This window comes from Natrix helvetica, assembly GCF_964273705.1.
Source record: "Natrix helvetica genome assembly, chromosome: Z".
In the NCBI taxonomy this organism is placed as follows: Eukaryota; Metazoa; Chordata; class Lepidosauria; order Squamata; family Natricidae; genus Natrix; species Natrix helvetica.
The window spans coordinates 39,542,212-39,557,082 of NC_138554.1; the positions used below are offsets into that span (position 1 = coordinate 39,542,212).

At 38.6% G+C, this 14,871-nt stretch overlaps 1 protein-coding gene across 3 annotated transcripts in view; it reads left to right on the forward strand.

The window, feature by feature from the left end:
- The window catches only part of MPP2 (MAGUK p55 scaffold protein 2), an 82,714-nt gene that overhangs the window by 45,054 nt on the left and 22,789 nt on the right, over positions 1-14,871 (forward strand). For all 3 annotated transcript variants that reach the window (XM_081970989.1, XM_081970987.1, XM_081970988.1), the window contains exons 5-6: positions 9,320-9,469; positions 11,939-12,166. In XM_081970989.1, the coding sequence (XP_081827115.1) occupies positions 9,320-9,469; positions 11,939-12,166 (378 nt within the window). The remainder of the gene's footprint in view (positions 1-9,319; positions 9,470-11,938; positions 12,167-14,871) is intronic.

Sequence of the window (14,871 nt, forward strand, 5' to 3'; positions counted from 1 at the left end):
TCCCCCCATGCTGCTCCATGCATATGCAGCAGAGACACAAAACTCAGCTGGCCAGCGGGACATGTGCGTCAGGTTGCCAGGTGTCCACTATTTGAGTGGACAGTCCACTTTTTTCACATTATGTTCACTATTTTTTTTCACAAAATAGTGGACATTTTTTTTATTCAAAAGCTTTATGATGAAATGGTACGTAATCTAAAGCTGTACAGTCTAAGAGAATAAGGATAGGAGAATCGCGTTTTGTCTTTTTTTTCATAAGTTAGAATGAGACAAAGATCGAATATCCATTGAACTCGATTCTCCGAAAAAAATATTAATCATACTCAATTGTTTCACGAGACATTTAATGAAAGTATATAAAATTATTTACATACTATTTTTCTTAACTCGCATTTACATATTATTTTTATATTATACTTTTTTCTTAGTTGGATAGGTATGTTTTGGAACACTCAATAACGTATCATCATTTGAGGTTCAATGAGTACTAGCCTCAATATGTAGAGCGCGAATTTGTCAAACCAAAGATTTCATTGAAGCATTATAAACATAAAAGTTAATCATTGTTTTTATGTAAATACTATTTTGCTGTTTTCTAATTAAATCACCATGTAAGTAATATTAGGTTAATCTTTAGTAATAGCCATCAGTTCTCAGTATAAAACACAAATACATAGCTTCAGTGAATTTAGCAAATTCTATGAATTCGTGAATTCACTGTTAAATTTGAATTAAATCTAAATAAGTAAATTATTGTTCACATAATAATGTATAATATTATTTAAATATATCAGTTAAATAATTCGTTCATTATATTGAATAGATAATATGTACTTTATATATTTTGATAATTTGTATACATAAAAATATATACTTTATATTTTACTTTATATTTAACATACAATTATTAAAATCAAACAACAATTATGTTTGTATAAATTTAGTTAGTTACAGTCAACTGATGAGATTAAAATAAAAAGATATTATAAAATTATGTACAGTTGTTAACATTTTTAAAATGTATTGTAGCTTGTGTCGACTGACCTAAAATGGCGTCAAGTGATGAGAGTAACAGCGGCGAGATTTCAAATTCTTTAAAACGAAAGAGAGGAGTGTACAAATACACCAAAGACTGGGAAGCTACTTTTGCATGGATTACCAACAACAAAACCGACAGAACAAATACGAAGGCCTACTGTAAATTGTGTCAGAAATCGTTCACAATTGAATATAATGGTATAAAAGCTGTCACACAGCATGCAAGCACAAAAAATCATTTAGATAAGGAGAAAATAGCTTCCAGCAACAAGCGAATCAATTCATTTTTCATTGTTAAAGAGTCCTCTTTCAGTGAGAAAGTGACTGTAGCTGAAATGGCTGAAACTTACCATGGGATCAAACACCATATTTCTTTCCTGGCTCAAGATTGCGGTATTAAGTTAATGAAGCAAATTTTTGATGATTCAGAAATCGTAAAAAAGATGTCTTGTGGAAGAACCAAATCATCAGCTATTGTCAATGAGGTTTTGTATCCTTTTTCTATTGAGTTGGTTCTCAATGATCTTAAAACTGGAATTCCATTTTCTCTCTCTACTGAAGCATCAAACAAGGGAAATCGCAAAATGTATCCCGTTGTTGCACAATATTGCATTGTTCAATTATGGAGTGAACAAATCTGTTTCCCAAAAATTATTGCTGGAAAATGACAATATTGTAGCTGCTCATTGCAATAGTCACATTTTACACAACAGCGCAAAAATGCAGTAAAGCAGTTATCTTTTGATATTGAAAATGTAGTGCTGAAGGTTTTTGCCAAATTTTTGAATTCTGCGAAGAAACAAGAAGAGTTGAAATCATTTTTTGAGTTTTGCGAGTCAGAATTCCATGAAGTTTTGCGCCATGTTCCAACATATTGGTTAAGTCTGTTTAAAGCGGTCGAAAGACTTCTTTTAAACTGGATACCTCTAAAATCGTATTTTATTTGTCTTGGATCTGATGAGTGCCATAAGGTTATCTGGAACCTTATTTTGGATCAGGAAAATGAACTCGCAAAGGACGATGAACCAACAATTTCAGAATTGTATTTATATTTCACGCACTTCTTCATGTCAATAATGCAAGACACCCTACTGAAGCTGGAAAGCAAATTTTTTTCTTGCATAGGATCTTCACATTATCATGTGTAAGCTGCGTGATTCTTTGCAAAAAAATACGATGAGCAGTTTTTTGGAATGAAAGTTTTATTTGCCTTATGTAAAAAACATTTGCCTGAGAATGCCGTACAAAAGTTCAAGAAAGAAGCCATCAACGTGTATCAAAGAGCCATTGCGTACCTGGAAAAGTGGTATAATTTCACCGATTCAGTATATGAGGCTCTAAGTTGTTTCAATCTAATTGATCGCAATAATCCTCCAACTTTAAAAGAAATGACGAACATCTGGTTATTATCACCATGGCGAGAGGAACTTCCACCCAACACTCTCTTCGATGACATTTCTGCCTTAGAAGAAGTTTATGTTCATCTGCAGGGCGATTCATCCCTTGAAAAGTGGACATACTGTTTCAAGAAAGAGCCAGCTCCGAGTTTACTGAAACTGTTCCAGTATAGTGCATCAATTCCGGTATCAAATGCAAACGTTGAACGAATTTTCAGCGTCATGGGAAATTTGTGGACCGACGAACGAAAAAGGACTGCTTGTACCATCAGTTCGAAGTGAACTTTGTATATTTTTTAATATTTCTCAACGTTTACTGAAATTGAAGAATTATTCCTTAAACACAAAGAATTGATCAAAGCTGCGCAGTCAAATAAAAAATACACACGACGGCAAAGTAAAATGTAATTTAATATTTTACATATTATTGTATTTGATGTTTTGAATTGTAAGTAAAGTTTTGAAGTGATTATTTTAATACGTGTTAATATGTTTGTAAGAAAATATATAATTTAATTGTAACAAATTTTTACATTTTTTTACTACTTAAACCCCCCCCCCCCTGCTTGTCTGCTATTTTTTGGAAGCAGACCTGGCAACCCTATGTGCGTGCATGTACAGTGGAGCTGAGCTGGGGTGACTGCTCACGTGCCCACAGAGGGGGCTCTGTGTGCCACTTGTGGCACGTATGCCATAGGTTCTCCATCATGGGGCTAGAAGGGTTGCAATTACGTACATTCTAGGTGATAAATGAGGCCTTCTACCAAGTTAGTGATGTGAATGCTATTGTTTTGTAAGAGTAAATTAAGATAGTGGTTTGGAGAGGATTGGAGAATCTTACTCTGCTTTAATCTACGCAAAGGATATCATTTTACTTGGGTGGAGTTCAAGAGTTAAATCTGGGGTACTGGGGGGGTCGCTTACTTCTCTCACAAAAGGTCATTTCTCAGGAAATATCATCCCTTTACCCACAATGCAACCAATAGGGTTTTAAAATATGTTCCCAGGTGGTATTTTCATCCACCTATTTAGTTTTATAGAATAAATGAGCACAAACCAGGACAAACAAAAAGGATATATTTTTCTTTCTTTCTTTTTCCTGCTGTTCCCATCCGATAAGTATTTCATTGCAAAGGGTTTTCAAATGTAATGAAAGATGGTTCCTAAATAATGGCTTCACTATTCTGCAAAATACAGCAATCTATCCCAAGACTCAATCTTCTACTTCATCATAGATATTCAAATTGTATATAAAGCCAGCAATCATTTAATATAAGCAGGCAGAAAAACAAAATTCGGAAGAGCTGAAAGAGTATTGTGTTGAAGCAGAGGCTTCAAAGATTCTGCAGTAAATCTAAATAGTTGAGTGAAAACTATTTAGAAACTAAACTGCACTGAATACAATACAATACAATAGCAGAGTTGGAAGGGACCTTGGAGGTCTTCTAGTCTAACCCCCTGCCTAGGCAGGAAACCCTATATTGTTAGAAAAGTACATTCAGGTAGGTCACTACAATGTGAGTGGTCAATAATACTTGGCAGGTTCAGTCTATTGTCCTAAGCAGATTATTTTTCAAGTATCTTTGGAGAAGAATGTCGTTTCTGGACCATAGGGCAGTGTTTCTCATCCTTGGCGATTTTAAGATTTGCTGACTGGAGAATTCTGAGACTTGAAATCTACACATTTTAAAGTCATCAAGGTTGAGCAACACTATAATACGGAGTGGCATGTTGTCATTGCAGATGATTGGAAGTGGTCAGTGGTCTCCAGAACTGGTCAGAACCTGCTGAATACCACCTCTGCTGCAGTGCCAGCAAAAGCAGAGCTTGGGAGGGCTGCACACGGCCCTCCCGAGCTCTGGTGGAGGGTTGCAAGAGGTCGTTGCACCTGAAGATTGAGCTCAGGAGCAGGCTTTCTCTGGAAGAGAGCTCGGGCCACAGGCACCCCTGGCACAAATAATGTCAAGCTTGTCAGGGAAAATTTCACCCTGAGCTAATGAGGTGTAGACCGTCGGCTTTCCTAAAAAGCATATCTTCAGAAAAAGCGAAAATAAGACCTGATAACATGTTCTAATTAAAAACAAAACTTTAATATGAAAATAAAATAAACAAATATATCTAATTGTTACATTTTGGCAAGAGCAATTGTCGCCCACCTTCTTGGCAGATGAACAGAAGAAATCAAAAGTACAGAAGTCTCTGGAATGTGTGATGTATTAAGAAACGTGTTAAGAAGCATGCACAGTAAATCATTGTCAGATAAGGCCTATGACCTGCGCAGTAACTCTTCAGCTCGGCTAGCAAACAATTAACGCAGTGACAAAGCTGGCCATGCTCTCCCCTGGCCCCATCCCCCCGAGGTCAAACACAACCCTATTGCAGCCCTCAGTGAAATTGAGTTTGACACCCCTGATCTAAGTTATTTTAGTTTCTTTTTGCAGCTGGTTGATTGAGGTTGATTGGTCCTGGCATCTATTAACTAAATACATTTTCAAAGGGGAGGAGAGTTCCCTGCTGGGGAGTGTTCTGATTCCCATGTATGTATGGAAATGTAAGGAAGGCTCCTGGCCATTAACAAGACCAATATCTACTGCGATGTTAGTTAATTGAGTCTTGGTTCTACTCTTCAGTCTAATGTCTTGGTTCCACTCTTCTATGTAACTGTAGCCTTTAGAGTGCAGAATTATAATTTAACACCCAACACTTTGTAAATGGTTTTGGTTTCTTGAATGGTGGAATGAGTATCTGTATCAAGGGTGAAATGCTACCAGTTCAGGCCATTTCGCCTGAACTGTTAGCTAAAAATGCTACTGGTTCACCTGAACTGGTAGTAAAAATATGCTAGAAATCAAGTGGCACAGTTGATTGTCACAGAGCTGATCATCGGAACTTTTTTTTTTAGTTTTTTAAAGCATTTTTAAACTACCGGTTCAGGCGAATTAGTAGTTCCGATGAACCGGTAGTTCTGATGATCAGCTGTGTGACAATCGACTGTGACTCATGGTTTATATTATATTATACTATGGTAGTAAAAAATGCTTTTAAAAAGTTTTTAAAAGTTCCGACGATCAGCTCTGCGACAATCAGCTTTTCCGCACGATTTATATTAGCTAGAAAGCAGGAAGTCCTGTTTTGTAACGAATATAAATCACACGGCCCAGCTGTTCCCCGCCCTGCTTTTCTACTTATTTTTGCAGACTCAGAAGTCTTCTTAATCCTCCCTTTTCAGAGCTGCATGGTAGCACCTGTGGTATGCATGTACACGTAATGAACCAGTAGCGAAGTGAAGCAGTAGCAGACTTCAGAGCATTTCACCCCTGCTCTGTATCACAATCTGATGAGTAAGGCAAGCCTCCCTGGAAACAGAATCACTTACACTACTGTTTCTCTGCCATCAGCATGGTGATAGGGTACATTTCCATCTATTTTTTAAAAAAATACAGTCCATGGCCACCAAAAAGCAGAACTCACTTCTTCATAGAGTGCAAACTCCATCTGTAAGACTCAGAAACATCACTGTGTTCAAGGTCAGGCTATGGAATTGGTAGGTTCCCATGGATCCATGTTGTGTAATGACATATTGGTCAGAATGAGCATAACCAATGATGGACACGAGTAGAATACCCATCAGCCAAAAAAAGACTAAGCTATTCCCCTCTTTGTGTGAGACATCCTATATATTATATGAAACCTCTATTTCACTCATTCTACTAGGCCTCTATTCAGAAGTTGCCAGATCCCTGTGGATTCTCCTGCATTCCCTGCACATTTCTAATAGCAGTATTCACAAGAGAGGGGTCAGGCCTTGTAACAGCTCGAGGGTAAGCTCCAAGTAAATCTCTGGACTGTGTCATGGCAGCTAAGATGACTACAGCCTTGGTTTTTGTGTGCCACTAGCAACTTCAGAGTCATCTGTTGCTGTGTGTTTTACCCCAGACAATAGCTATTTTATAGCAACAAAAGAGCTTGAAGCAAAGCATGAATTAAAGGAGCGTGGGAATCTGAGGTTCCTGCAGAGGTTAGGAAATCTTTCGCGGGAGACTACCTAAAGAACAACAAATGTCGTAAGCATATTTTAGAATCTGGGTAAATAGTTGCAGTTTGTCCCGCTGCCAACTAGTAGGCACAAGCAAAAACAATAGCACTAAAGCTTAAGTAACTCGGGCAATAAAAAACAGCATGAAAGGAATACACGGAACATCCAGCGTTTAATTTTCCATTGGGATCTTGGGGGCAAAAGCCATCAAGGAAAAGAATGAAATTAGAGTGGTCAAGAGAAACATCAGAAAGATCAAACAGAGGAACCAAGATGGAAATCCTTTGACAATTGGATCAAGCTTCATTGAAAGGAATTCCATTGGCTTGGATAGGTAGCAGAATAGTCAGCTGAATCAACATCTTCTTTGCAATCCTTGGTATTTATCACAATACAATGTAAAAAAAACCATTTTTTAAAAAAAGGTCATCCTAATGTGGGAGCTGCAAAAAAAAAAAAAAAATAAACCACTTAAAAGTGCAGTTTCTTGTTCTGCTTCCTGATCCCACTGTAAGAGATTGGAATTGGTTTCTGCAATGAAAGAATGCAGTGATTTAGTTAAGACAAAATATTCAGCAACCCACTGATGACAACACATAGTCCTCAGCAGTGGTGGGTTCCGGATTCCATTCCAACTGGTATGGTGGGAACAACCCGGGCATCACCCACATGCACGCTTGTGGTGCACGCGGATGCATTGTAGCTGGAAACGATGCTTCCTCAAGCCTCCGCGACGCTCCAGCTGCTCAGCGGAGCATCACGCAGGCGCTGTATGCACCATGCACGTGCACAGAAGCACCGACAGCTTCAAAAGATGATAAGGCGCTTGGCGGGCGGGCGGGCGGGTCCTCCAGAGCACTGTACCGAAACGGTACCCGGTGCTCCGGGCAGGATCTGGTACACCTGTACCGGGGCGTACCACCTTCAACCTACCACTGGTCCTCAAGAAACTCTTCAGAACCTGCCTATAGTAGCTGGATAGATACAAAAATGACAGCAAAAATTGTGGGCAAATTTCAGTGTATATATGATGGTCCATATAGGAAAACATGTAAAAACAAAAATCTAGTTTTCCTCTAGCTACTTTATGACCTTTGGATGCTGCAAGAGATTCACAAATCAAGGGAAGTCCTTTGACACAACTCCTACAAGGGAGTTGCAATCAGGAGCTTGCCCCCAGCACTAAACCACAGTAGCTCTTTCACAGAAGGACAAGATTGAAAAGTCCTGGAATCCCTGGGATAGCCAAGCATGGTGCACTGGTGTTTCTGATAGATGAAAGGAAACAGATACTGTATTGTGCCTTAGGATATAGACAACCTAAAAAAAGTAGACCGAAGATCCACAAAAGAAAAGTAAAGTGCGTTTGGAGAAACAGAAGAAAGGACTATGCTGGGAACAATATGAAGAATTGGAATCACAAACTGGTTTACAATTTTGAACAAAATGGAAAAGATATATCTCTTACTGAGTCACCATTCTGGACTTTGGAACCAGCAGAGTGGAGGTCGTGGTGTGTCAGGAAGTAGGTACTAAAGTTCTTTGAGTGAAATAGGAGGCTGTTAGAGGAGTCATCCTCCTCCTGTTCTTCCTGAGAAATTGGATACAGATAGTCCTCCTTTAACATTTACATGTTCAGTGACCATTTGAAGTTACAAGCATGGGGTACTTATAGCAGATACTTGTGGTTGTGGCTCTTGATCACCATGATCATGCAATTGCAATTTGGCGTGCTTAGTGATTGGCTTGCAATTATGACATCACAGTATGCCTTGGTCACATGATCACTATTTGCAACCATTACTGCTGGCTTCTGACAAGCAAAGGCAATGGGGAAGTATCCAGAAGGTTGCAAATGATGATCACGAGACATGCAATTATGTGGGATTTGCCTAACAAGGACAACTGGAACTACCGGAAGTGGCATTGTAAGTCAGCGCAGACACATGATGTTGTACCTTATGACCACATTGCTTATTGAAAGCTTCCAGTCCCAATTGTTGTCACTAAGCAAGGACTATTTGGGAAAATTGAAGGAAATTTTCTAGAGGGACTTTAATTTTGATCAGCACTCACCTCTGCAGAAGGTCCTCATCATGAGAGGTGGTTATCCACAAAGAGGTGGGTAGACTGGCAAAAACTTCCAGGTTGCCAAATGGCTAATGTTTGGTGAAGCACAATGTCACTGAAGCACAGATGGCTCAGCGCAGTATAAGAGGCAGCAAGATTATCCTTCAAAAAGGGGCAACGATGCAATGTCTCTAACTTGTAAAATATATTATTAAATTATAATATACAAGACCATATCCATGCACAATATATATTGAATCTATGCATTATATTTACTCTAATAATTGATTTGGTTATGATAAAATTAGTCAGGATGGCAAGAATGAGAGTGGCACTACAAATGCAGTAGCTGATTGAATTAAAGCAGCCTTTAAGAACAGTCACTGTTGGAATGTTACTTTTTTCTGGGTTTAAGAGTATCTTCCCACGTCTTTGCTTCACTTGTTGCTCATTTAATCAACATTTCTTTGTGCCTAAATGTTTTCTGACTGGGATAGCAGTTTACAGTATTTTCCTGGGAAAGTGATTTGAGAGGGGAGATGTATTTTTCTACTTTTAATGCTATTCTCCTAGTGGATAGCTATCGGGATTGGCATTCAAGACCATTTGGAGACCCACTGACATTGCCCATCTCAGCCTTAGTCTGACATACTACACACACACACACACACACACACACACGTATGTATTTGATAGTTTGGTTTCTGATCTCAGCTGATGATGACTTTCCCTTTTTCTCCTCTGCTCTGTCACTATCACTTTATTTCCCTTTTCTCAGTCCCTTTTGGAAACCCACGATTCTGTTGCCTCTAAGAGTTACGAGACTCCACCACCCAGTCCTGTCCTGGACCCCATGTTCAACAACCAGCCAGTTCCACCAGATGCTGTACGCATGGTGGGAATTCGTAAGACTGCTGGAGAACACCTGGTGAGCAAATACCTTCTACAGGCTGAATTTTACACCAGTTGTTGGTTTTTGTATATTATCAGAATAAATTATGTGCAAAAACATAGAACAAAACTGTTGCCCCGAAGAGCTTACCATCTAAAGTTTGATAGTATGGATACGCAAAGAAAGTATTACAAAAAAAGAGAGGGTGATATAAACAAACTTATGTTATTTGACATGAGAATAAAAGTTCATCTTTTGTTAATAATGGAGAGATCTGAATCTAATTGTTTAGAAATAAATTGAATTATTTCCCCCCGTTCTTTGTTTTCCCACATCATCAGACAGTGCAGACTATTCCTAAGCTAATATAAATTGATACAAATTGCTAGCCAGGTATCCAGATGCATAATATCGGAAGAAAATGTAGAGAGGAAATGAAAGATCAAAGAGTGGAAAGAATGCTTAAAATTTTAAAATATCTGGCTTGAGAAAAGAGAATAGAAGGGAGGGAGATTCATTGTCATTATAATTTCAGCTTCTAATTTTGCTGTCATCTAACATTATTTTTAAAGTGTTTCTGTACTGTTTGCATTTAGTTTTACTTATATAGTACATTTTAAATGAACACATACTTCCCATAGAATTCCTGGCTGTGTTTACCACAGACCAGCTGATGCCTATAACGTCTATTGCTGTGAAAATGCTTTGGAAAATTCACTTTTATGAAATCCTGTAAAGCAGGGCCCCATCCCTCAGTCCATGAACCAGCACAGCATGTCAGAAACCAAACCGTGTAGACCAGGGGTGAAATCAACTTACCTTCGCTACCGGTTTGCAAATGTGAGCATGCTCACAGAGTCTCCAAAACGGGATGTGATGATGTCTGGGTGGGTGCACGGAGACTCTCGGAGGGAAGCTAGAGGCAGCAGGGCAGCCAGGTCCCCTGCCCTCAGAGGGAGGAAGGGCCAGCTGCCTCTGGTGGATGGAGCTTTACTGTTCCACGGCGAAGATTCCGTCTCTCATCTCGGAGCCTTCGTAATGGAGGGAACTTGTTCTCACTTGCCCAGGCTTGTGCAGAGGCTTCCCTTTCCGGGCCTGTAATTGTGCGGGGCATGCACGTGCCTATCTTTTCCATGGTGTGGGGCCGCGGCCGGAAGACAAGGAATGTGAGGCGTAACATGGAGGCCTCGTCCTTCTGAAGATCTATCCCCAAAGAGGGCAGATGTGGTGGCATCGGTCTTGGGATGTTCTGTGGGGGGCCCCAGGGAAAAACACCATGGGGGATGTCTGGGTGGGTGGGCAGAGCCTCCAGCCGCCACCACTACGGTTAGCCCGAACTGGATAGAACCAGCTGAATAGCATCACTGGTGTAAACAAGCCCCATCCACAGTATGCAGGCAGCATGTGAAACCACACCCCTTCCAGTCCACGGAAAAACCTATCTCCATGGAAACAGGCCCTGGTGCCCCAAAGGCTGGGGACCGCTGCCGTATAGCATATTAAATTTTTAGTTATGTAGTAGAATATATTAACCATATGCTATTTTAAGGTCCCTATTCAAGATGTGTTGGCTATCTGTCCACATTTCATTGTTTGTTTTTAAATTATCACTATCTTATATTCTCTAGATGTTGTAACATATACTTGAAATTTTTTTTAAAAAGGAACATTCACCTTTAAAAGAAAAAAAAACAGAATATGAAGCTTGGAGAAGCTTAGGACTTTTTTATATTCTTCTTAGCCAGTCTCAAACTGTCCCCCTTCCCAATACATCAAATTGACTGAATTTTGCAATTCATACCTTAGGGGTACCAAATGTATGAGTAATAGATGCTCTTGATAACTGAATAGAATAGGGGAAACATTATATGAATATTAGAAAAGTAAAGAATGTTGACTCCCCCATTAAGTCCTGCTGTGCTATCTCATTGTAGCAGGGGAGTGTTCTAGGAAGGGATAAGTAAGCAAACAAAGCAATGGATCGTTGAGCATATCCTACCCAAATTCTCAAGGCATGAATGACCAGGTTCCAATTAACCTACCATGGACACATTATGCAAACACCTAGCTCCTTAGGGAAGGGTCTCATGTTGAGAAGTGGAAGGAAAGAGAAGAGAAGGACCAGTAGCAAGGTTGGTAGATTTAGTTACAGTAGTGATAGGTGCACCATTGGAAGATCTGAAGGACCAGGCTTGGGACAGATGTTTGTGAAGAAAATCTATGTGCTAAGAAGTCTCCATGACCTGATGGCATGTAATCATCACCACCATCAAATATTTTTGATTTAAAGTTAACTCCCGGAGACTACATGGCCTATCCATCTTATTCTCTTAAAACAACAGGAAACTGGTGTATCATTCCTTCATTCAAGAGGTAGGCTTTTAAAAAACTTCCCAACCTAGCCTATAGCCTAACCAGGTTTGACTTTAGCTTAGAGTCATTTTTTTCAGATCATCCAAGCTCAGCTGTATGATCCTGTGTTTGCATTTGTTTCTCTCGTCCCAGGGTGTGACTTTCCGTGTGGAGCGTGGTGAGCTGGTTATTGCACGTATCCTACATGGTGGCATGATTGATCAACAGGGGTTGCTGCATGTGGGTGATATTATCAAGGAGGTGAATGGGCAAGAGGTGGGCAGTGATCCACGAGCCCTCCAAGAAGTGCTAAAAAACGCAAGTGGAAGTGTTGTTCTCAAGATTCTGCCCAGTTATCAGGAGCCACATCCACCACGCCAGGTAGGAGAACTCACCCCCCCACCTCCTAAGTGTGATTTTGCTAGTTGTGATCATTCCTAATTAGAGTAAAATACGGAAGATACCTTTGATTTTTAAAAATACATCTAGAAAAGCAAAAACAAAGTATGTGAACCCATATAAAATAAAAGAAGACATTAAAGACCTATTATAATAAAAACAAAGAAAATGCTAATTCAATTTTGACACTACTAATTATGTTTTTTGAGAAGTGCTACAACTCATCTTTAAAACAAACCTTGACCACATAAAATTATATCGTCCAACCGATACTCTAAAAAGAGGTCATTCAAAAAGTGAAAGTTGACATTTTTATCAAGCCAAACTTTGGTATCCATTACACATATGTCTTTCCAGGAACATGTGATGCATTTTTACAACAGTTCCAAGCATGGTTAATTCAAATTTCTTAATAAATAGACAAATTGCATTTAAAAATATATATATTTTAGCCAAGCAGCTTAAATAAACTTCCTTCAAAAGAATTTGGTTCACCATAGCATGAATAATCAACCAAGAATTTAAAAAACCCAAGGAATAACTCCAAAGCAGAGTTTGACAATGTTTTTTAAAAGTTAATTGAGCCAGTGATTTGACGTATAATTCTGATTACATATAGTCCTTGCCTTACAACCATTCATTTAGTGAACATTCAAAGTTACAACAGCACTGAAAAAAGTGATGTATGATGGTTTTTCACACAACCATTGTAACATCCTCATGGTTACGTGATCAAAATGCAGATGTTTGGCAACTGGTTCATATTTATGATGGTTGTAGTCCTGGGATCATGTGATCACCTTCTGTGACCTTCTGACAATCAAAGTCAATGGGAATGCCAGATTCACTTAACAACCATGTTAGTAACTTAACAACAGCAGTGGTCCATTTAACAACTATGGCAAGAAAGGTTGTAAAATGGGGCAAAACTCCCTTAACTGTCTTGCCTAACAACAAAAACTTTGGTCTGTGGTTGTAAATCAAAGGCTACCTGTAATTAATTTTATGCTAAGATTATAATTGTCTCTTAAAACCTGAGATCACTCATTTTGTAATATAGGAAACTCTAGTTCTCTGTTCTAAATGTCTTGCACGTTATTCATATCTATTTCATGAGGTTTAAAAAGTGTTGATTACAAAGGTTCCTGATTTATCTTCTGAGAAAAAAAATGCTCCCCAGTACATCCAAGTTCACAGTAATTTCCAAGGAAGCCAATCTATTTGAGCTCAAGAATGTAACACATTTTTCAGCTGATTGAATTGCTGTTCAGTTATTTCTGAATTATCAAAACTTTTTAAATAGTGGTTGGAATGAGTAATTCAACTCCCCCCCCCACTTGATTCACTACATTAGAAATCTGATGCCCTTCAAGTGTCTTTATAAACGTTTCCTAACAATTTTAAATTTTAAAAAATAAAAGTTAAAAAGTAATTGCTATAAATGCAGGTGGAACAAGAGAATGTTGCTCTTCTCAGGGTTGGCACGGAGCGTAATTCTTAAAATGAGCTTAATCAGGAAGAGAAAATGCCAAAGACTCCATAACACCTTAATACAGAACTTGAATGGGATTATGGGCTAAAGCAAATGAAAGTGACATATCAGAAATCAACATGTTTGTTCATCCTAATTGAAGTTGAATGCTATCATTCTTCATTCCTGACAGGTTTCTGCTTAGGGGGAAGAGAAACATCTGGGGACTTAGCCTGCCCTAGTCCTCCCCGCCCTATTTTCCCTTAGCCAAGATATTTTTCATTCTCTTCCACAACATGGAGCGTTCCTTATGTCATGTGGAGAGATTTAAACACGAATTAATGCATGAGTGCTTTGGGCAAAGTGGTGTAAGAATTTAATAAGCAGATGTCAACTCAGTTATATACGGCCCACTAATGTCATCATGACAATGAAAAACTACAGGTTTCCCATACATTCCTTTGCTAATGTAATCCTAGATGAGCTGAAAGCTGCTATGAGCAAATTCCTGCTTAGTAGTAAAAACTTTAAAATCAGCTGTTCTTCTTTGGAATAAACCAGTCTGATCCTTATTTTCATGTGAACCTCTGAACTGCCTCATAATCCTTCAGAGTACTGAAGAACGTGGAAAAAACCTTATAGTCTCCTCAGGGTACTTCAAAACTAATCAATACTGGTTTGTTTGCCATATAAGTGGGTACCACTAATTGTGTAAAAGTTAACTTTAAACCTATATCTGTCCAAAAGGGGTTGGGATTAAAAATCTCAGAATTCCCCATCAGCATGACCAAAAGAAGTTCCAGGACCTTTGGAAGGAGCAGGTTGAGAAAGATTGGAACACAAGATTGGACTATAAAATCAAAATAGTACATTGCACCAAGTCAAAGTTACATAACAATGGTTTATTTAATAAATTACAATTGGTAAAACTGTACAAGACCATAAATCAAAACCAGATAAACCACACTATGGCAAGCTCTTGTAAAAATTTGTTTCTTGTCTTCCATTCTCCAATTATATCCAATCTTATTAAGTTACCTTTGGTATATTATATGGAACCTGTAAACAATTGCTATAGAAACCACAACCCATGTTCTTTTCTACTGCCAATTCTACAGGGACATTAATCACCAACTGATTACCCCCTTTTTATTTAAATTTCTGGGGAACTCTGATAATATTTATTTGCATTATTTGTTAGATAATCATGCTAATT